Source organism: Apteryx mantelli, chromosome 2, assembly GCF_036417845.1.
Source record: "Apteryx mantelli isolate bAptMan1 chromosome 2, bAptMan1.hap1, whole genome shotgun sequence".
NCBI classification, from domain to species: domain Eukaryota; kingdom Metazoa; phylum Chordata; class Aves; order Apterygiformes; family Apterygidae; genus Apteryx; species Apteryx mantelli.
The window spans coordinates 25895567-25919605 of NC_089979.1; the positions used below are offsets into that span (position 1 = coordinate 25895567).

Here is a 24039-nt window from a genome sequence, read left to right on the forward strand (position 1 = left end):
CCTGCCTTGTTACTTGTCCTCTCACAACTGGGCAGTGGGAAAGAATCAAAATGAAGGAATTTATATATAAAAACCAGTATGTTTAGGCTTTCTTTGGAATTTTTACAGCCTAGAATGCAGAGACTTTTATGAAGTTTTTCATAATGAAAATAAAAAATTAATCAGATGTACTTATATGACTATGTGACTGTTTTAAAGATTTCTCCAGCAATGATTGTAAAAAAAAAAAAAAAAAAAAAAAAAGGTAAAATACTTTTTTGTCTGACTTTTCAACCTGAAGGTTTCTTGGTAGCAACCCAAAGAGTATATGTTTTAATGATCGTTGTTTGCAGCCCTTGCATCACATAGTTGTAGCAGCTTTTGTATTCAGAAATTAGAATTCCCATACCTAATGAGTATGGCATTGTGTGGTTTAAAAGCTGCTTTAACGAGGACAATGCTTTATTGTTTGCTTCTGTTTTCTTTTGTATTATAGATTCATACATTAGTTGAAAGTCTGAAACTTTCAATCTCTGATCAGCAGCTTCCTATGTTTATACGCATAATGCAGCTTGGGATTGCTCTTTATTACGGAGAAATAGGCAACTTCAAAGATGGGGAAAGTGAAGATTTGATTTGCCACACTAAGGATATTTTGGGAAGCATCACAGGTAAATACAGCTTTTGCTTGTCAAAAAGAAATGTTAAAAACTTTATTTTCTTTGCTTTTTACAAATATAAATTTCCAAGGCTAACTATTGCAATGTGTCTCGGCAGTCTGTAATTTGATAGAGCCAGTTCATTGCACTAGGTAAGTATGTAATACTCTAACATCTTTTTTGCGTTATGTTCTGAAAACTGTTCTGATGGTCCTCACTAAATTAAGGTTAAACATCTAAAAAGGCCATCCTAGGAGTTGTGACACAGCAGGGGAGCTTGGATTTGCTTATCACTGTGTTGTGCAACAAGATACCTATGCTTGACTTTTTTAATATTTAGTTCAAATGTGACTGCTGCCAGTTTTGAATGGATGTCTTTCTCCTTTCTTTGAAACTTGTTACTGAGAATAGAAATAATAGTGCAAAGAATTTTTGTAAAGTAGTACCTTGTTGTTTAGCACAAACACTACATTTTCAGTAGCTCTATCCTTTTATGTTGTCTGTTCTCCTCTATTTTGGTAGAACGTGTATTCCTCTTCTGTGTGATATTTCATGGTCAGTCATTTCGACATATTCTTTGAAGAGCATCACATTTGTGAGGGGTGATTTCTCTTTGTATTTGTGTGATGGCTTTAGCTGCTACTTCCCAACTATTACTAGGAGCGTGAAAAGTACTCTTACAGCCAGTGATGCATTTCTAGCTGTGAACCTTGCACTGTGTCCTCAATTTCTTCTTCTTTTTTTTTTAAATATGAATGTTTGGAGGGGAAGTTAATTTACTTGTCAAAATGAGGAACTTATTTAGAGGTGTGCTTGTTAATTCTGTTTCCTCAAGACATTAGTTTGGCATATCTTTCCAAGATTGAATTTGGGCCTGGGGGAGAAGGAGGAGATATTTACTACACGGTCAGGAGTATTCTATAGTGACTTATTGAAAATTCTTGTAATTATATATGAAGGTGATGTGGCAGTCTTAAGCTACGTTTAGAGTATTACAGCAGTTTAAGATGTTCAGTGTAAAATATTAAATTAATTCATTTTGTTCTGTTTAAGAAATCTATAATGTTAATTTAAATGGCTTAAAATAAAAAAGTTGTAAGTTTTGGGGGTTTTTTTTCCGATGGTGTATTGATATCTTCTCTGGTTTCAGAGAAATAATACATTTTTGGAAAGATGAGAGCAGTGGAAATTTTTTTGCCAAAAATACAGCCTTTAGTGTAGGTTGGCACAGACAATCATTTCACTCTCATGCCAGATGTAAAAATTCTCTGTCATGCTGCTGCTATGTAGTACCAGGCAAATAAATAAGACGACTCTAAATAGTACTACTATGTTTTCTCTAAAGCTCAAATAGCTTTCTGCACTAGTAACTACTTGCCGTATAAGAAATGTGGAGTTTGTTGCACAAGACATATGATTAGAAGTACTTAATTAATATTCTAAAAACATTAACTTAATTTTCTCTCAAAACTTTAAAAAGTATACTGTTTTCAGAAGAGTCATTAATGTGCATCTTAAAAACTCCTTGAACATCTAAACAATGTTTTAATAGTAATATTGGCAGGAGAAAGGCATAACAACTTTTCTCTGAAGAGTTCCATTACCCTTTCTTTGAGAGAGAGTGTTGTCTTTGTACCATGAATATCTTTCTTTCATTCCCATCAAAGTTCACCCAAATTTGGCCAAGCTTTCATGCCATAGAGAATTACGATGTGTTTAGAGTTACTTGAACTTCATAGCTGGTTTCCTTGAGCTGTGAAGGAGAGTAGGACAGTTTGGATATAGGAAAAGGAGTGAAAGAGGATAGTGAAATCTTATGAATCATCATGAGAACAGTTAGGACTGTGAGGCAATGAATTTTGGATGAAAAGAACTATGGATTGGAGACAAAAATTATCTGGGTAGTGAGAAGACAACTGGGATGAACATCAGTAAGTATGGAAGAAGATGGAAGCAGGGTAGGAGAGGTAGGTGGGTTTTTGTTTGTCTTCTCTTGATGGGGGGTAAGTGAGATGGGGTGATGAAAAAGGGAAGATAGTTTGGGGAAGATTGAGTTTGAAAGGAAAAGCTTCTGCCTACTGATTCGGGATCTGGAATGGAACTTCAGATTCTTACCCCCAAATATGAGTAAAATCATTTGGCAAGGTCTCTTCTCTCATTTATAATGCCTGTCCTGAGAAAGGTTAAATTGCTGTCGCTGTTCATTACTCTCTCTTACTTTTTTTGAAGGACTGTGTGAGTGTGACTTCCTAGTTTTTCAAAGAATAGCCATCTAAAGAAGTGATATCTTGTAATTTCACACTGATGTACACAGTATTTGTCAAAAGGGTTGGAAATTAAACTAAAGTTGCAATGACAAGAACTATCAATAAGAAAATCTAATTTCCTATGCAATCTTAATTCAGCTACACTGTGCTCAAACATTGTGATTGTACTTAATTATTCGATCATGTATTTTTGACAGAACTATCTCCCTCGGAGCACAAAACAGATGGCAATCATTGTGTGGCCCAGCCAGAGCTGTATATACATTTCTAGAAGTCCATTTCTATCTTTACTGCAAAATATTTTGCCCCACACAGGCCAAAACTATTAGCAACTGTTTTCCTCTATACCTGTTGGTTTTCTGTATAGAGTTTTTTTATATATGTAAGCATACAGACAGGCACACTTGTATACATATATGTATATGCATATTCATAGAAATAAATATAACTTTTCAGTGCTTAATGATTTTTTCCACTTATTTTATGCAGTGAAGCAGGAGTGCCAAACAGAAATTATCCAGGTTAGCCATACCATCAGTGTGTGTTTACTGTTTTTCTTCTGACTTCATATTGTATCTGCAACTGGGAAATAAAAAACGCTTTCTTAGCACCTCATAGCGCATTTGTCATCCAAATCTCCAACCACAGATTTTAACTTTTATGAGGAAACTTCACATGTGCTACTATTTTCAGAAAATAATATCTAATTGAGTACAGCTATAAATGACATGTATTATCTGCTGAGCTGTATTAGCCACTTTTTTTTCCCCAAGAGCAATGCTTTATGAAATCGAAGACTAATTCCCCTGGAAATGTACCTGAATTCTTCACAGCTTAGTAATGTACAGACCCACTTTACAGATGATATTTTTATAACTCTAAAAGAATTATAAAGATCCATTAAATAATTTAACCCAATATTTATTAGTAAGCAGTCTCAACTCTTTCAGCTTTAAGAGTTTATCTAGTTCAGTTATCACTAAATCGTAATCTTTTGGATGTAACCTATTTTTATCATGTCAGTTGTCTGTCTGAAGCAGAATTAAAAATCAGCTATGACTAGTTTAATACATTTTAGAATATTCCAAAACAGTTTATTTAAAGAGTTCTTATATATCCAAATGTAAGAATAGGACCTTGAAATCTGGCCGCAAGGATGGCCTGTATCTTGAACATATCTTTTGCTGTCTCTGAGGAAATTTTCCCCAAATTCAGTCAAGCTGAAAGCATTCCAGATAAATAAGTTGAAAGCACAGGTCAGAAATGCAGGCAGAAACTTGCTTTAGTTTTGCAGGTAAATTCACTTAATATATTCACTTAACCTGGACAATGCTCCAGGCTGAACAGGCCTTCTGCTTCTGAGCAGTTGAGGGCTGTCTGCGTTGTGGTCTTGGATACCTGACAGTACTGGTAGGGTGGAGAAGGAAACTGATGTATTTCAGTGCACAAAGATACAAAACCTAGAAAGATTTGGACAAGAATGTATGACAGAGACCAGAAGTGAGAGTTGTTGTGCGCTGGGACTTCAGATTAGGCTTTTGGTTTGTGAGGAAATAATTGGCTAACAATATAACTAGAAATAAAAACTATTTAGGTAAGAAAGAGGGCAAGAAGGTGGGATGCAGGGGAGAACTGGAATTTAGCTGGGTGGAACTGCTGAGGTTAAAGATCTAAGGCTGAAATAGTAAAGCTGGTAAAGTAAAGAGTAAAGGTGAGAGGTTTGAGCAACAAAAAGCTTGAACTTGGGAGAAACTGCTGGGGAGAGGATTTCGGCACTTGCTGGGCAAAGAAGTATGAAGAGTGAAGTAGAAATGGGAAGACACATAGCTGAGGAAGGGGCGCAGGATGGGTGGTTGGAAAGATAGCTGGGATGGGAGTCTGCACAGAGATGTTAGGTAGGAACTGCTGAGCAGGAAGCTTGGGACAGATGTGAGAAGCTGGGCTGGTGAAATAGGGAGGGTTTCTGAGAGTGGCTTTAACAGTTCCTGATGCTGACTCTTCTGAATGATTGTCTTGAGGTGCCGAGTTATGGAAATTTCTTTTTTAATGAAAAGAAATCTGTGGCAGATGTGACCGCAGCATCTGAAGCATGTTTGCCAGGTGTAAAATGGCAATGATAGCGATACCTTTCCATCCTATAGGAATATTAGGAAATTCATTAATATTCATAAAGCACACTGACCCTGTTGTGATCTTTACCCTCAAAAAGCTATATGCAAAACAAAGAAGTAGTCTGTGAATGTGGGTACTTAACACTTTTAAAATGCTAAACAGAAGAAAATATTGCACAGAACCTATAAAACTCAAATATTTTAATGGGCTGAATTGCTCCTGATTGAAAACTCAGTAGTAAGAACAGTAGCATGGGGACATTTTTGGGGAACAAAAAAGCAGATTGAGAAAATGGGTTTAATATATTGCTAGCTTTGGGCTGAATATGTGCTTTGAGTTGACTGAGAAAACCAGCTGCAAATAACTTGTGATAGCAAGAAGTTCTACGTGAGCATTAGTTGTTGGAGAAGGAGTTGACACTGCAGTATCGTAGTAGGATAAAAACGGGAGAACTGGTATAGATTTATCTGTCCACACTTGACTGAGGAAAAACAGCTGTGCACTGTGTTAGTTAAAGAATTCACATAGAGGAGAGAGATTCTCAAATAGTAGAGAAAGCAGTTGCTACTACCTGTATAGATTTTTTGCCTTGTAAAGCATGTCCAACAAACATGCAAGGATATTTAGATACATCCATTTTTTCCCCCCATTTGACTGAAATGGTGTGTGCCAAATTATACTTTCCTGTTTATTTTTCTTGCCATTGCACTTTTTTGTCTGTCTTCTCTTGACGATTAAAGAGATGGAGGTATACATATGATCACTGTAAAAGTGAGATATAAAATGCTGTTTCAGCTCTTCATTCTCTCGTCTTTTTTGTGGGATAAACGCTTTGTGCAGTAAACCCCGCAGTTCGTATTCCCCCAGTCATCTGGCTTTGTTACTGGGGCTTCTTCCTTGCCTGTACGCTTGGATATCCTTCCAGGAAAGCTGAGGAACGCTAGGTGTGCTTGCAAGTCATATTCCAGTGGGCAGGAAAGGTGCCACATAGGCAGGCACCTGCAGACCAGGGCTGAGGGCCATGCACGCTGCAGCTGTCCAACAGCTAGCGTGATAGTGAATAACTTTCTTGTAGGCATCCATAATGATGCATTGTAACTGCTTCCCGAGACCCCATATGCTGAGGATGGGTATCAAGTTCGTTGTCTGGAGATGGCCAAATTTCTTTAATTTAGAATACATGTTTAGGCACTTAAAATTGCATACATCTGTTAACATCAGTTAAATGAGCAGCACAGAAAAAAATGAGTAAAGATAATATTTTCCAAAGCAGTAAAGTGCCAAAGTTGGAGAGATCAAACTTATGTTTACATTAAATATTTTTACTGTTTGAGGAACCTTTTTGTGGAGAATTAGATTTTTGTGAATGCATTTTAAAGATCTGTGTTATGTTGTCATGTCATTTTCTTTTGCCTTGAAAAACATAAATCTCCTTAAGTAGAAACCCCAAACAGTCTTCTGATGAAATCTTTGAAAGGCATTGGTATGAGTCACAGGTTGATCTTTTGTTTTTATTTATTACATAAATGCTTAAATAGACTTCTTTTTCTACTGTTGGTTTTAATGGTTTAATGTAGATACAGAATGCAAGCAATTTTTTGAGTGCTTCCAGTGAATAAAGTGTATTTCCAAGTGGTCTACTTGAACTTATATACAGGAGACAAAATGTTAATGCTTTTCAGGTTGACATTGTCAGGCAACTGGCACCTTCCTCTCCCTATTGGATATCTGCACTTCAGTATCACTCTGAGTTTAGGTGTTCTGTGATTTGTACCTAAAGCCAGCACACTCTTGCCCTTGTGTTATGAAATTTCATATTTAGTCTTCTTTGCCGTTAAAAGCAGAACTGTTTTCTACGTCTTGCCCTGGTTTAGGTGTTTTAAAATAATTACCACTTGCTTTGTATCTCTCTTAACTAATGCTTATGCATCTGCTTATGATTTTGAGTTTGTGATATTGCTTAAATAATTGGAATTTTTCAATAATTGTTTGGCACCCCCAAGTAATATTGTGGGGGTCACTTTAGAATAATTATTGGTGTTATTTCAGCACTTCAATAATTTGTGGCAGCATTCTTTAATCAGAATTTCTCTGGTAAGTTTGGAAGGTGGTTCTTTCTCTCCCGCCTGTTACCTTCCCTTGTCCATTAGTTCTCACCCAAGCTAGTTTCAGTTTACAGTAAGACAAGACAGGTAGACTAGGCATAGGTGCTTGGGGAAGTCTGTCCGATAGATGGAGGTGTGTACCTTGAAAGAGCGGGCTCTGTGTAGCACCGAACCTGAGGCTTTCCTGTGCTGTAGTAACATTGCATATTCAGCTGACTGTATAACCCAGCACTGAAAGGGAATTCTGATTTCTTCCCATGATTTATGTTTGTCTAAAAGGTGAGAGGGCTTATTTTGGTCTAGTAGGATCCAGAGATTGTGTTTAAGGAAGATGATGTTCTGGTTTCAGGAATAATAATAAGTCTTTAAATCTTACTATTTTACAGTCCTGATTTCTAGCTACCTGAATCAGTGCAGTGGGTTGTCTTGTACAAAGTAAAAATGTTATCCCTTAAATATATAAATGTACTTTCCAATGAGTGTGACTGTCATAAAATTGTATTTATGTTGCAATTATCATGGCATCAGGTTTTCAGTCAGAAAGTGTTTTTGGGGAGGAAGGAGGGTTGGTTCTTTGCTTTTAAAAGTAGATGAGGAGTACCTTTCAGACTGGAATTTGGTCAAAAGGGTTTTAGTTTCTGCTGGCACTGATATCACTTCCAGCTGCATGAAGCTCCAGCATCAGTATTGCTGTGCTAATATATGAAGGCACATGCAATAGATCAAGAGCCACTTTTTTTTTTTTAAATACTTGCTCTTGAGATAAAACTATTTAAACATCAAAAATTAGAGCTACTGACATAGTAAACATTATAAGTTATTTTGTGACACTCAATTTGTTGTCTTTCTGTGGTATAGCTCCAAAATCCACATCTACTTTTGAATAAAATTCAGTTTGGCCACACAGCCACTGAACAGCTGTTATAAACATGTTGAGGGGAAAACTCCCATGAACATTGAGCTTGGTCTTTTCCTTACATTGGTATTTTCCATACATTCCTTACGTAATAAATATATGCAAAGGAAAATCATACAGAAAACAGTTGTGTTACACTGAAAGGGTATGTGTTTAATTTTATTGCATTTGAGATTCCCCAAGGACAGTTCATTCTTGCAAGGACAAATTTAAGGACTATTGCATTCCCAAGGTCAGCACCACATTGTGGTTACCCGCCAGATGACTGTTGTTCCTTGCAATTTTTTCGTTTGCTACGTGATTAATTTCTATAGTTTTCATATTCATAATAAATAATAATGTCGTTTTTTAGCTGTGCATTTCTGGTGGCTTCCTTAGCTTAAAGCAGGTAAAATGTGGATGAGGAAATGAGTTCTAATATCTACATTATTTAACAATACAGGAATAAACACTTACAGCTTTATTTTTGAAGTGCTTACTGAGTTTCATTCATGTAGTTTCATGGTTGATTCAAGCAGATGAAGCATCATGCTGTTGCCAGAAGGGATGATGATGCGTTCTCTCCCTCTTCCCCTGGTGCCAGCAGTAGTTCTTATGTAGCCACAGGCTGAGCTGGATCAGGGACCTTACCTAGCTGAAAATTAACACAGGCAGAAAAAAAATAAATACAAAAGATACTGGATTACTTCCAGACTTATGATTAGAGATACCAGTTTCCACACTCTTGGTCAGATACTTTAAGTATCTCAAACCCTTAAAATATATATATATATATATATATATATATATATATATATATAATTTCTTAGGATTAAACTACCTTTGGACATGGAAGCAGTGAGGTTCAGTCATATAACACAGTTATGTAATTCATATAAAAATTATTACTTAAGCGAAATCACTGTCTTAGACTACCTAGCTAGGTTGTTCCAGTGTGATCTTGGCTATGGGCAGCTAGCAAAGGTGGTGTTAAAAATTTCCTCCTTTAACAGATGTGCGTATGTAAGGGACAATGCCTGAAACATCTCTTATTGAGGGGAAGATTTCCTATAGTTTATTTTTGTTCTTGGTAATTCAGTATCTTTTGTTAAAAAAAAAAAAATTACTCCTGTGCAATATATAATAGGACATAGTAATTTCTTAGTGCAGAAGTAAATAGATAGTCAAAATTTAGATCACAAATAATATCTTAAGAGCCTTATTAACAAAAAAAGCAAAAAAGACAAATTTTGTTTTTTGCAAGATGAAGACAGAAAAAGACTTGCAGAGTATGGCCATCCCTTACAGCAAATGCAGAGCAGTCGTCCAAAACTCCATTTCAGTAGTTCAGTAGAACTTCTGTGCCTGGAATATATCTTAAGATACACAAACATCAACCCTTTCAATTGAACTGTTTCCTGCTCCTTCTGTTGTTTCTCAGTTTGGTAATGTGTATCACAACCATCTCTTGTTTCTGGCTAGCTCAGGTCAGTGTCAGCACTTGCTGTGCTGGTTTGCTTAAGGTGAGTTGTCGGAGTCTGCTTTCCTGAAATAGCCCCATCAAGTTGACATTATTGGATATTACTGCTAATTGGGAATGGGACAAAAACTGATAGTGTCGCACTAGCCAAAAAATACTTGCTCCCTAAAAGGTTTTACTTACCTTTTAGATAAATAGAGGATCCCTGGTTCATGTAGTTTGGTTTACTTGCAGCACATTCTAGCAAAGTGTAAAATTTGCTGTAAAAATTGGCTTTTTTGTGCTAGCTTTAAACTTTCTTGAAAGTAGGGCTTAAATATAACGGATACAATGTAGGAAGCTTCTTTTACTTCCTTTCTATACCTTGCATAAGTATCAAACGTTCCTCTACCTGGTCCTACTGTAAAGAATATTGTAACATATGAATATGCTAGGTCATTAATAGATTGTTTGCCATGATTAGTGTAGTTTCTTAATGAATGTATGAACTACTGGGAAGAAAAGGTTAAAGGAGAGAGCACAAGGCTGAGATTTTACTATTGCGTAATATCAGAATATGAAGCATCAGCCTTTGATATGACTCATAGTATGTAGAAATATGAGCACCAATGAGTAAAAACAAATTTGTAACCCAAGTTTTCCTGGTTTTCAGCACAGGTTTTTTTTTTCCTGCAGGGTAGTCATTAGGAGATTAGGAGAGGGTGGGATTTTTTGTTTGTTTTTTTGTTTTGAATTTGGAGAGCTTTCCCTTCCTTAGTACTACAGGTATTCAAATCATACTTGAGGTGTTTGGCTCAAACAATTTGCACAACGTGGGAAAAACTAAGAAAGAATCATTGGCCTATGAATTTCAGTGCTGGCTTTGAGAAGGATTAAAAAAAGTGGGTAAAACATTTCATTCTGCTCATGCAGTAAGGTAACTGGAGTTGTGAGATCAGTGTAGATATTTCAAGGACAGGATTGTATTGATTTATATTCTCCTCTTGGTGTAAGAGTTTACATCTTTACTTACATATTTATAAAAAAGTTATGCAGGGCTGATGGAACGTAGAAAAGCTCAAATTATCTGAGTATAGTACTCATTTTGTTATATTGCCTCTCCCTGCTCCAAGCCTTGACCTTATTTTCTGTTTTCTTCTTATTCTTCATTTTATACTTGTGTTTCTTCCTGGTTTGGTTTGGTTTATTCCTCCTTCCTCTCGGTTTATCCTGGACTTTCTCACTTTGGTGCTCTTTTCTGTAGGCCCTCCTAGATAGGTACATGGTGATGCAGCATCACAACGTGAGGCAGCCTGAGAGTGCATGTGTTCAAGGCCTGCTTGAGAAAAGCAGAATTGAGGTTGTAGGGGTGTGTGCCCTTAACTCTTCAGTTCAGTTCCCTGACACTTTGGTTTTACTGAATTCTTATTTTGGGATAGGAGGAAGCTACCACTACGCAGCCATCACTGTGTGTTAACAAAGGGTTTTTTATCATTGTATTTCAAAGCTCTTTCTGTTTAAGGAATTATTATTTTGAGGACTTAACTACAACTGGTTTAAGTGTTGTTATCATATATAATTGCAGTTGATACAGTTGTTGATTAAAACCAAAGAGGCGTGGTGATTCCAAAATGCATATTCCCCTTCGTTATTTGCCCTGCATTATTTGTTACAAAGGAATATAGATTATATTTATACTTTGACATGTTTAGAGAATGTTGCACATTGCTTACTAGGCTGATCTGCATTTTGTTTCAGAGTCTGACTGTTGATTGTGTAGTGGTTGCAATAATTTTAGGTTAGCAGTAGAAGACAGGTGCTTCTTTCTCTTTTTCCATCTTCTGTTTCACAGTATATAGATATCATCATTTCTAGTCTGTCTGCTTTTCTGTCTTATTTTAATAACTTCTAAAATATTAATAAATATTATAAAACAAAGTATAATTTGGTATCTTTTACTGGTGTGCGTGTGTGTACACATAGTTCAGCAAACAGCACACTAAATGATGGCTCAGTTTCATGATTATGTAGACCAAATGTTACGCATGACCCAGGTTCTGCACTTCCAGAGTGGCAGACCTTCCACCACTACTTCTTTGCTGCCAGCTGCAATCTTGTGCTAATCAGTTCTTTTTCCTTCTATATCAGACAGTTCTGCCTTCTGGCCATTTCCAAGGCTTTGTGTGCATTTCTTTTGTATTTCCTATGTTTCAGAGATTTACATTTGGATTAAAATCTGTTCTCTGACAGCATCTTGTAAAGGGGAGCAGGAAGGGAGCTTGCACTGCCCTTGTGAAAAGAGGTGTCCTGGCCCCCAAGCACATGCAGAGAATTCGCATGAGCATTTTTTTCTTCTGCTTTCTCCCATCTGACAACAGTCTAAATAGGGTACTTGTTGATCCTCATTCTCCTGTGAAGACTACAAACTCAAAAAATTGTAAAGGGTGGGTCCTCCAAGTTAAAAATAGGCATATTTCATTTCTATTTACTTATTTCTGTTCTCTGTTTAATACTGTGTTCAGTATTGTTCCCCTAAAGGCGCAATACTGTGTCATAGGCTCACTCTGAAGTAGCTGCTACCTGTTTGGAGTCCCATATGAATGGTGATGAAGCCAGATAGGCTAAAGTATTGTAGTGCTGTTTGTACATGCACAGTATTACCCATTTGGATCCTGAGTCTTGCATCTGTGGAGGAATCCCTGTACTGTTCTGTACGTTATCTTTAATCTGGGGGGGAGGGCAGAAAACCTACATTTGGCTTACTGACTCACAGGAGGCATACCAGATTTCTGCAGAATGTAGATAAACCTGTATCTTCAACTGCTGGAAAAACTGCCTTTTAAATAATGGAGGTTTTCAACCTTCATTGTTTTGGAGTTGTGCTGTGTCTACAGTTTACTTGTTATGGCTTTTGAAAACAAAGCATTTTTTTCTATTTCATTTTAAAATTGAAAACTACAAGGTTGTAATATATCCTCATTTAATAGGATTTCATTTGAAACTTCAGAAGGCCTTAGTGAAAGAAGGCTAAGTCTGACTGAAAGCATGAGGCATAGATGACAAATTCTGGTGTCACTGCAAATGTACCATCTTAAAATTATTATAAAGGTCCTTATTTTTTTGGAGGAAAATGTAAAAGAAGCAAACAAAAATATTTGTGGCTTAAGTAGAAATGTTAAGTTTCTGAATATATCTTGTATCACTAGTAAGATAAGTATCAGTGAATGATGTGTGAACATTTGTCCTAGGTAAGCTTCTCATTCCATAATAAATGAATCTTCCAGTGTAGCTGATTTGAAATTTTACTTGGTTTTTGTTTCAAAAGGTGCAGAAGATGAAACAAGCTCAGTAATACAATGTCCTACACAGTATATTAATCAAGAACCTTATCTGCATCAAGATGATGACCAGCAACAAGGATGGGTTTCTTGGGCCTGGTCTTTTGTTCCTGCTATTGTGAGTTATGATGATGAAGAGAATGATTCCAGTGGAATCGATGATGATGGAACAGCATTACATCAGCAGAAATCTCAGTCCCTTAAGGATCCTATTATTTCCATTGGGTTTTATTGTATGAAGGCAACTGTGACTTTTAAGGTAAATACTTCTGTTGCATTGTATAGGATTTAATTGGTTTGTTGACTGTAAAGATTATATGAATGCTTGTCTAGTGATTGATTCCAGACAGGGAGTATTATGCTGATGAATAATAAAAAATGTGAATGTTGAAAGTTCATTTCACATCATAAAGTACTGTTAATTATAATGTGAAGTTGTTTTGCTATTTGAGGCAGAATTTATTGAGTGCAAACATTTTAACCTTAAATGGAAACCACTTAGTTTACTTAAATAAGAATATATTTTGAGGGGAAAGAAACTTAAAAAATAAGGCTTTCTGTGAATATTTATTGCAATATTCTATCCATCTAATGTTCATATAAATGTATTTCTCTGTAAAAGTGCTTTAGCTTGGTACAGCTGGTAGATGAATGTTGGAGGAATCTATTTATTTACCTCAATATGGGCAATGTGAATTTAACTTGATCACGTTGAAATTATATTTGATGGCTTAGAATTGTGTTAAAGAAAATAGATTCCACATATATATTGAGCTGTAAACTATGTATGTCTCGAGAGATTTGAATATTTTTCTCTAATCAAATCTCAAAACAGTTGCTGGGTTTTTCTTATTCCTTTTGTGAGTTTGCAGAAGAGAATACAGGAACTTGGATAAGACATTGAGTTGTACTGACAAATTAATAAAAATTAAGGTTCTGATTTGGCAAAGTACTTTTAAACACACGCCATACGTTATGCAGGCAATTTTATGTACATTACTATAATAGAAAGCTGCTCTGAGTTTTACAATTAAAAATATATTAAATGAAATAATTGAGGTTTTTTTTTCTCTCTCTCTCTCTCTTTTTTTTCTTTTGTTGTTGTTGTTGTGGCTTTGAGTCTTGTGTATGACCTGTAATACCTTCATTGCCCTCTTATAATGCACATGAGCCTGATTGCACACAGAGTAGCATCGGCTGCTCTCTGGGCCTTTTCTGTCTCTTTGGCTTGTCACCTATGTAAAAGCTGATGTCTCGAGTGGCTAGATAGTTACTTTCTCTGAGCTATTTTTCCGTGGCAGCATAGCAGAGCATTTAGCCGCTCAGCAACTGGCAGAAAGGCCAACACAAATGACTTTGGGAGCCACAGGCGTTCTGTGGGAACTGGGGAATCTGTAGGGACAGCCTGGAACGGTAGTTTGCTGTCAAATCTGGTGGCAAAATGTGAAGATGTAAGGGTAAACAAATGTTCAGGCACATTCTTGTGTGCTGGGCTGCTTCAGCCTTCGTTTAAAAAAAAACAGGCTAAAAAGAAGTGATGCAAAAAACCCTCCCCTACTTGATTAACAAAAAAGCTAGTATTTCTATGATTTTAGCTGTGTTAATTCTTGGACAATTAAACATGATAAATATTTTATGTAATTTTAGCATACTTCAGGTTCTTTAATTATGTCTCTGGGATGTCACTTCATTTAAAAAATGCAACCATCTCAAAATTGTCATTTATTATGGTTCAACATCTTCTTTATTTTGTGCTTCATTGTACAATATTAGTTTTCTACATTGTTTCTTCATGTGAAAAATCTTATTAAGATAATAAGAACTACTTTTTTGAAAGGAATTTGCTCTATTGGACCTTCCTAATATTTCATTGGCAAGCTGGTGCTTTTCATATTAGGCAGTGATAAAAACTACTTAAAACATAGCATCTTACATTTAATAAATTTAGAATGTGAAGTGATGTATGAGACTAGTATGGTGACAGTTGAGAAAAACAGAATTCATTGTTCTGCTTGCATGCAAAGAATGTATGGAATTAATTTGTGGTTCGTATTTTGGTTAAAAAATAAGGTCAAGTTTCTGCATTAGCATTCTGGACAGTTGATATCATTCCAGCTTAAAAATCATGCCAAATTAAATGTAGCATTTTCTAATAATGCTGAAAATAATTCTTGTAATGTCTGAGTTCTTTTAATCAATTAATTGCTTTTCCTCTACAATAATTGCACACAGCTGTAGGGTGATCGGTGTCTTTTTTTTCTTTTTTTTAATCCAATTTTCTTGGATGTTTGGATTACAAAATTTTACTTTGAAACAACCACCATGTGTATCCATTCGTGGAAATAATAATGACAGCTTGTGGATTTTTTTATATAAAAATTAGAATTTGTATTATTTAAGCTACTCAGCATAAACAAAATTAAGTCATCTTTAATTCAAAACATGAACATTTCAGTATTTTGTACCTCGTTCTTCTTTTTTTAAGTCTGTTATATGCTTTTTAGCCACAGTGTATGTGTTTTACCACTTTAAATTTTTATATCAGAATCATACAAGAAATATGAATGCATGTTTCTCTCAATTGCCATGATAAAAAAGAAAACAAAGATAAGTGTGATTGCAATTTATAATGTATCCTTAATATTGTTTTGGTGTTTAAATATTTGCTGGGCAGGATAAATAATACTTTTATAGATTTTTACAGCAATTTATAAGCTCATTTGATACTCTGTTAATAATGCAGCTGCATATCTGTTGCATCTTTTCACATAGCTTCTCTTTAGATAAACTAAAAATACTGTAGTGGATTTAAAACTTTGTTATGGCATGCTTGAGATTAAATAGACATATTCATCTAGAAGCTGAATATGTAAAGTTCTAATATGGATAATGCTGTTTGCAGCTGTTTTACTGCACCTGTTTCTTGTTAATAAATTTTGGCCCATAGTTTAATGTCTTCATCAGTTCTGTATATTAATGACATTACAGCTGTTTAATACTAATATTGACTTATATAAGGTATTTATCATATTGTTTCATAGCTCACTGAAATGCAAGCTGAAAGTAGTTATTATAGCCCTCAGAAAGTAAAATCCAAAGAAGTTATGTGCTGGGAACAAGAAGGAACCACTGTTGAGGTAATTATTCCTTAAGAAGGATCTATCTATCTATCTATATTTCTTTAATTCATTGTAAATACTGTAGTAAATAGTTAAACAAATAGTTACTAAACCATAAAATATTTTGAAATGATTTCATTGTTGCTATATTTGATGTGTTTAGTGTAGTAATCACATAGATAGGAGACAGAGATTACTTCAGTGAAAGAACATTGTACCACTAAAAACTATTGCTAAATATCCTATTTGATTAGTCTGTTATTAAAGTACTAAATATATAAAAGTAAACATGTAACAGTTTACTTTTTTCATCTTTTCTATTTCTACTGGAATAGAATTCTTCAACCTATCACTTTTCTTCCCCATTAGGTCCTTATGAAAGGTGAACTTTTCTTTGATTGCCAAATAGGTTTTGTTGGTTGTCAAGCTATGTGCCTTAAAGGAATTATGGGAATTAAGGACTTTGAAGAGAACATGAATAGGAGTGATGAAGTGAGTATACTGAAATAGCAGTTGAATTGTTGAATACAGCAATACTGATATGCTTTATTAAAATGTTTATTTACAAGAATTGGAAAAGCTGCTGTTATCAATTGTGATTTTTTTGGATATGTCACTATTATTATTAAAAGACTCAATGTCTTTTACTTACAGTTGGAAAGAAGATAAATATCTAGGAGTGAAAGGGTATGAAGCATAAGGCATTTTTTTCTTTGACACTCCCTGCCATTGTAATGTCTATTTGTATACACTGATCTTGTATAGAAAATTAAAACACAGTTTAAAAACTTTATAAACTATTTAAATCAACAGAAGACCAGAAGGAAAAAAGTGGGGACACCATACACTAAGAGTAATATAGGTGTAACTCAAATATTGAATGGCTTTTTTGCCTCATTTTTTCAGTAAGGTCGATGAGAACAGTATGAAGTGAAATGCAATAAGACAACATTAATTTCTATATTTTAAATAGAAACAAAACTTAAATTACTTAGTAAGACAAAATCAATTGTCCATATGAACTATCCTTAAAATACTTAAAGAATTGATTCATGAAATCCTAAATGCAATAGCAAGGATTTTAAATCGCAATATATTGATAGAATAGTGCCCTTTAGTATTGGAGAATAGCAGTTATTACATGTGTTTAAATTAAAAACAAATAATGCAGACAACTGCAGACCTGTTAACTTGATATTAGTGCTCTGTGAAGTATTTTAAGGGGAAAAATTAAGAACATAGAAGAATATGTAAAGTGACTGCAGATTAATTAAAGTATCTCCTTTTCTGAAAAATAATCTTATACTATACTATGATAGATATGATGGGAAAAGCTTTTGTACCTCCCTTGTGAAAACATGGCTATGCATCCATCTCAAATGCATGAAGCATGGGAAGCAAACAGGAGGATTCGGACTTCTTTACAGAAATGTAGAGCTATGGCTACATTGCGATTACAAGGGCATGGGGGGATGCCTTATATGATTGGAGTGTTGCAAAGAATGGGTGTAGGCTTTTCCAGAAAGACAGGCTGGGGAGACAAGGATGAGTCAGCTATAGGAGATGCTTTACTGGACTTGTTACAGACAAGCAAGACCTGGTTGGGCAAGTGAGGGTGGATAGCAGCCTTGCATGCAGCAACCATGAAATTATGAAATTTAAATCTTGAGAGAAGTAAGCTAGGTGAGTAGGAGAATCACAACTGTGGCAGCAGATTTTGGCAGGATCCAGTGGAAGACTGCTCTAAAGGGCAAATGAACTTGGGAGAGCTGGTTGGACTTCAAGGACAGCCTCCTCAAAGCACAAGTGGTTCATTCTGGTGTGCGGAAAACAAGCAAGCCTGGCGGAAGATCAGCATGGATGAACAGGGAACTCGAGCACAAAAAGGAAGCATAAAGAAGATGGCAGTAGAGACAGACTACTTGAGAGGAATGTAGAAATTTGACCTGAGTGTGCATGGATGCAGTTAGGGAAAGCAAAGCTCAGCTGATACTAAGGAGGGATGCAAAGGGCAGCAATAAGGGTTTTGATAAGTATACAGTAGAAGGAAGTCTAAGGAAAATAGGGGTCCACTGCTTAGTGAGGCATGGTACCTAGTGACCAAGGATATGGTAAAAACTGAGTACCTGAGATACTCAGCGCCTTCTTTTATCTTTGTTTTCTCTAGTAATGTCTGCCCTCATGCCTCCCAGGTCCCTGAGTCTAATGACAGTGTCTGTGGAAGTGGAAAGATCAAGTTAGGGACCACTCAAGCCAGTTACACATACACAAGTCCATAGAATCAGATGGGATGGAGTTAAGTGTGCTGAGGAAGCTGGTTGAAAAAGTCATTGCAAGGCTACGGTCCATCATCTGTGAGAGGTCATGGCAAGCGGGAGAAGTTCCTGATGACTGGAAAGAGGCAAATGTTGTGCCTGTTTTCAAGAAGAAGGATTTAGGCAGCTAAAGGTTGGCCAGACTCATCTCAGTCCCTGGGAGAGTTATGGAATAAATGTTCCTGGAGGACATTTCCAAGCCCATGGAGGACAAGAAGGCTGGGAACTGCCAGCATGGATATGTCGAAGGCAAAGTGGACCTGGCTAACCTGATCACCTTCTGAAACAAGATGAGTGGCTGTCTAGACAAAGGGAGAACAGATGATGTTGTATACATTGACTTTAACAAGGTCTTTTGATGTGGTTGCTCACAGCATTCTTACAGCCAAATTGGTGAGACTGAATAAGGTGGGTGGAAAAACGGCTGGACTGCTGCGTTCAAAAGGTTGTGATCAGTGGTACAAGGTCCAACTGGTGGCTGATATCTAGTGTTGTTCCTCAAGAGAGCAATACTGGGACTGATACCACTTATTTAACAGCCTGAATGATGGGACAGAGTGCACTCCCAGCAAGTTTGTGGATGATAACAAGCTGTGGAGAGTGTTCGATACACTGGAGAGCAGGACTGCACCCCAAAGAAATGGGTTGAAGGGAACCTCGTGAAGTTGGCCAGGCACTTAGCTGCCTATGGCAAGACTAAACCTGATATTCATAGTACCTTGACTTTATAGCAAGACCTTTGATATCGTCTATCACACAGACCTTACACCTAAATTGGCAAGATACAGACTGGATGGTGTGTGATAATGTGGGTGGGAAAGTGGCTGCACAGCAGCCTCAAAACGTTGTGATCAGAGGTACAAAGTCCAACCTGTGGCTGGTTACTAGTGGCATCTTTCAGGGCTCAGTAAATGTTTAGGACCAGTGGTGTTTAACATACATATTAAAGAGCTGGATGACAGAGTGCACATTGAACAAGTTTATGGTGATGCCAGCCTGGGGAGAGCAGGCAATACACTAGAGGACAGGGCTGCTGTTGCCAGAGACCTTGACAGGCTGGAGCACGGGGCTCACAGGAACTCCATGAAGTCCAGCAAAAGCAAATGCCAAGTCCTGCACCCAAGATGGAGCTACCCCATGCAACAGGACAGGCTGGGGGCCACACGGCCAGAAAGCAGCTCTGCAAAAAGGATCCAAGGCTCCCCATGGACAGCAAGTTGAACGCAAGCTAGCAGGGTGCCCTTGCAGCAAAGAAGGCCGCCTGTGTGCTGGGCTGTATTAGCAAGGGGGAGGCCAGCAGGTCGAGGGACATGATGCTTCCCCTCTCCTTGGCCCTTGGGAGACCTTGCGTGGAGTATTGTGTCCAGCCTGCTACTCCCCAGCACAAGACACACGGACATACCGGAGCAAGTCTGGTGGAAGACCACCAAGGTAGTTAGGGGGCGAGAGCACCCAATTGCTCCCACAGGAGAGGCTGAAGCCATGGGGGTTGTTCAGCCTGGAGAAGAGAAGGCCAAGGGGAGATCTTCCTGCTGCCTACCACTGCCTCCTGGGAGGGTATGGAGAAGATGGCGCCAGGCACTACTCAAAGGTGCACAGGGAGAGGACGAGAGGCAACGGACACCAACTGAAATGCAGGTGATTTCTAGTAGATGTACGGGAAGCCTTTTCACCCTGAGGGGTGATCAAGTATTGGGCGAGGCTGCCCAGAGTGAGCGGCTGTGGAATCTGCATCCTTGGAGATGCTCAGTACTTGACTGGACGCTGTCCTGAGCAACCTGCTTGAACTGGGCTCGCTTTGAGCAGGAGGTTGGACTAGATGTTCTCCGGAGATCCCTTCCAACCCAAATTATTCTATGATTATATATACAACAGGTATCAATAGTGTAATTTTAAGGAAGGTAGGGAGTTGGCTGATGGGAAAAGTATTATAGGTATTTTAAAAAGAGGATGTTTATGGGATAGAGAAATTATATTAACAGTTTTTGCAGGGATAAGTCTTTTGAATGATCCTCTTTGCTCATTATAGGTGTTAGAGGAAGTTTATAGTTAAGAAATTGGAGAGCAGGAGGTACTTGAAATACCAAGGAGGACTGGATTATTTGATGCAAGAAGGGCAAGATGGTAATTGGGTGAAATTTAATAATACAAGTGCAAAATCATGCATTTAAAGAGCAAGAATAAGGATTAAATAAGAATCCTTTGAATTTTGCTTGAAGGATACCTTCGAGCTTCCACAGTGATTAAGGATGTTATGATTCATTAAAAATACATTGAGATATTTGCCAAGAAAGAAGGGCTATTTACGCATTATTAAAGATAATAGTCGTGCAAGATTAAATGGTTATTTGTTGAATATGCTTTGAGTTATATGCGTAAGTTATAAAAATGTTTCAAATCATGTGAGGAATGAAGTCTTCCAAATGGGCTTCAAATCTCAACTCCTTTAAGATGGAGCTTGGTAAGCTTGTTGGAGGTGAAGTCAGCTGAGGAAATGAGCTAGGAAATGCTTAGGTTTGATATCGTCTGTGTTATATATGGTGTGGTTGCAGCAAGGGAAATTCTGATTAGAAATCAGGAAAACATTTTTCACACCCAGGGTGGTGGAACACTAGGAACAGAAAAGCTGCCCTTAGAGTCTGTGGAATTCCTGTTGTTGGAGATACTGAGAACCTCACTGGGCAAAGCCCTGAGCAACTTCTAAAATTGTGCTATGTTTCTATAGATGTGTGCATATATGTACAAGATTCTGAAAGGAGCCTTGAGCTGCTTTTCCAGATTTGTATTGTGCTGTTACTGTGCTTCAGACTTTTGGTGGTGATCAAGAAGGAATTATTACCCTTCTTTTCTTTCACGATTTGCTACAATGTATATCCTGGCTTTTGGGAGGCATTTTCCCCCTCTGTTTCTCTGGGAAGCTTTGGAAATTGGCCATGTTGGAGGGATGTAACTTAAGTGTGCTGGTGGTTGTAGTGGAACTAAATTCCCTCAGGCATGTTTTTACAGCTCCCCCCTGCTTTATTGGCAGTGCCAGATCAAGGGGTCCTCTGCCTCCCTCCCTCTCTGCCTCCCTCCCTCCCTCTCTCTCTCTCGTTCTCTCTCCCTCTCTCTTTCTCTCTCCCTCTCTCTCTCTCTTTCTCTCTCCCTCCCTCTCTCTCTCTCTCCCTCCCTCTCTCTCTTTCTGTTTCCCTCCCTCCCTCCCTCTCTCTTTCTCTCTCTCTCTTTCTCTCTCCCTCCCTCTCTCTCTTTCTCTCTCCCTCCCTCTCTCTCTCTCTTTCTGTCTCCCTCCCTTTCTCTCTCTTTCTGTCTCCCTCCCTCTCTCTCTCTCTCTGCCTCCACTTGCTATTCATTCCAAATCTCGTGGCCCTGTCAGTCAACCCCTGGCCCCTGTTACTCTTCAGCCTGTTGTGCGGTGTAATTAAGGAAGCAGGACAAGGAGGGCAGAAGACACATCATCGTAAAGCCATGTTGACAAGTAGCCAAACCACTGGGTGCCTGGTCAGAGTATCTTGCTTGAGGTTAACTGCTTGATTTTTGGATTGGGGTGGGTAGGTGAACAATCTTCCTGTAGGTCCATCGGTCAGGAACATTGTTTGTTTGTTTTTGTTTTTCTGCTATCCTCCAGGATGTGAATTTAAGAAAATCTGCTTTGGTAGGAACATGAGTGTTGTTGACACGGCCCCACTTGTTCTCCTTCTGTACTGTTACAGTTGTGGCTCCTGGCCTTTCATACAGGTTCCAGCTTTGTTAGTGGTTGAGAATAGATGGCTGAGAAAAGTTGATCTTGATATAAATTACCTTTCTGAAGAAATAACTCTTGGTAGAAAACTTTTGCTCATTTCAGAAAGTGGGGAAAATTAGGAATATGGAGGAAAAAAGCATGAAAACTGTAGATCAAGAAGGAAGAGTGACAAGGCAGCAAACAAGTCATACGTTGAAATAACTATTTGTTACGACTAGGATAGATAAAGCACTTGGAAGCCATTGGTCAGTCAGAGAAAAGAAGTATGTAGTGACAAGATAGTGCGTGGGTAAAAGGATGAAGCAAATTTCACAATAACAATGATTGGAAGCTATTTCCTGTTAACTTAAAACTAGTGGTGTTCTGTATCATGAGCTGTACAATAAAATTTGTTAGCCGAGGCTGGTTTTATTAACTTGAAAATGGGGAGGGAGTGAAGAGGAACTTCAGCTTTATTTAAATAAAATGATTTTAATTGTCTTATCTTGATCTTTTATCCACATTTATGATGAAACTTGTGATTGGGGTTGAGGTGCCCTTTTTCATATTCTCTGGAGGGAAGCTACTATGTCATTAGTGTGTTATGATAGAACTGAAACTGCTCTGTTAATGTGACTTTCTTTTTCCTTACCTTGTTATAATTATTATTTTGTTTAATTTTTTCTGCCTTATGAAGGAGGCCTACTTCTTTAATTGTGGAGAAAATTTGAGTGCAAAAGGGATGACTTACCTTACCAATTCACTATTTGACTACAGAAGTCCAGAAAATAATAGTATTCGTGCAGAATTTATATTGGATGCAGCTCATCATAAGGTCAGAGAATTAAATTTTTCTTACAAAAAGATTCTAATGGATTCTAATGGCTTTGTTATAGTTTTTTTTTTAGATCTGCTGGCTCATTAAAGGGCTGATTTTCCTTGCTTTGCGATGCTAAACCAAATGTTGCTTTGTAGCTGGCTAAAAAGATGGTAAACCTGTTTGCGTTTAAAACAAAACAAAAATGAGCCCCAGAGAAACCTCAGAAAAAGACAATGAAACAACCACCCTCCTTTCCTTGAAAACTAAATTAATGCTTTGATTTCCAAAATCCCTACCTACAAAACACCTTCAAATAGAAACAGAGTTGTAACAGAATGCTAGCAAAGGTCAAGCTTATGAGCACATACTTCTTTAAACCCAGCTAGTAAGTAGACTTCAAACTGAGAAGTGCTCTCTTGGAAACTGGATCTGGGGAAATGTAAATTTTATTGTCTTTGTACACTATATTTGTCTACTTAGGGGAAGTCTTGCTAATTCTGCCTTTGCTGAGGCTGACTATCTAGAATAATAAACACATTTTCAGTCACCAGTATTCTATCTTGTTGGCAATTCTGGAGCAAAACTTTATTGCCTGATTGCCTGCAATTATTGAAGACTGGGTGTGATGAGCAAGATGGTCCCTTGCAGGTGTATTCATAGGTACTGTTCTGTGGTCTGTGTTATTGTGCTTGTAAGTCATGTGCAGTTTTGAATAAATCTAATTTCTTTCAAATTTAAACTTCACTGTTTTCACATTTTTAGTAATACTGATGGAGAGGTATAAACTTGAAGATTCCATAATAAAGTGAAATTAGTTAGTGAAATCACAAACATTTATACATATTCAGACATTTCCAATTTTATGTTTTAGTTAAATTTTACTCTTTCCTTTACTTGTCTTCTATGATTTTATGACTTGGCTATTTTTTGGGGTGAGGGGAAGCAAACTTGCTGTGTAATAATGGAAATAATGGAGTATATTGGTTGATGGCATAAAGTTGTGTTAAGTTTCCTACTGTTCAAAGATAAAAACACAATTTTCTAAAAAAAAAAAAAAGAGTGAGCTTCAGTTTTGAGTGTATTTAATTAGGCAGTTCTGTTGGATGCAAGAGGTCAAGTGAAGAATATTTACTCCATTAAAGGTACTAATTAACTAGATGTTATTGATGAATTGGTCAGAGTGTCCAGCAGAATTATGGATGTGCCTTTGTGTGGCCTCAAGTAGAAGTTACATTACCTATCGCAAAGGT

General features: G+C 37.2%; 1 protein-coding gene across 1 annotated transcript in view; it reads left to right on the forward strand.

Moving 5' to 3' along the window:
- The window catches only part of VPS13B (vacuolar protein sorting 13 homolog B), a 489316-nt gene that overhangs the window by 60708 nt on the left and 404569 nt on the right, over window positions 1–24039 (forward strand). Inside the window, exons 7-11 of the mRNA XM_067290363.1 lie at window positions 476–650; window positions 12802–13073; window positions 15856–15951; window positions 16303–16425; window positions 22667–22804. Coding sequence (XP_067146464.1) covers window positions 476–650; window positions 12802–13073; window positions 15856–15951; window positions 16303–16425; window positions 22667–22804 — 804 coding nt within the window. The remainder of the gene's footprint in view (window positions 1–475; window positions 651–12801; window positions 13074–15855; window positions 15952–16302; window positions 16426–22666; window positions 22805–24039) is intronic.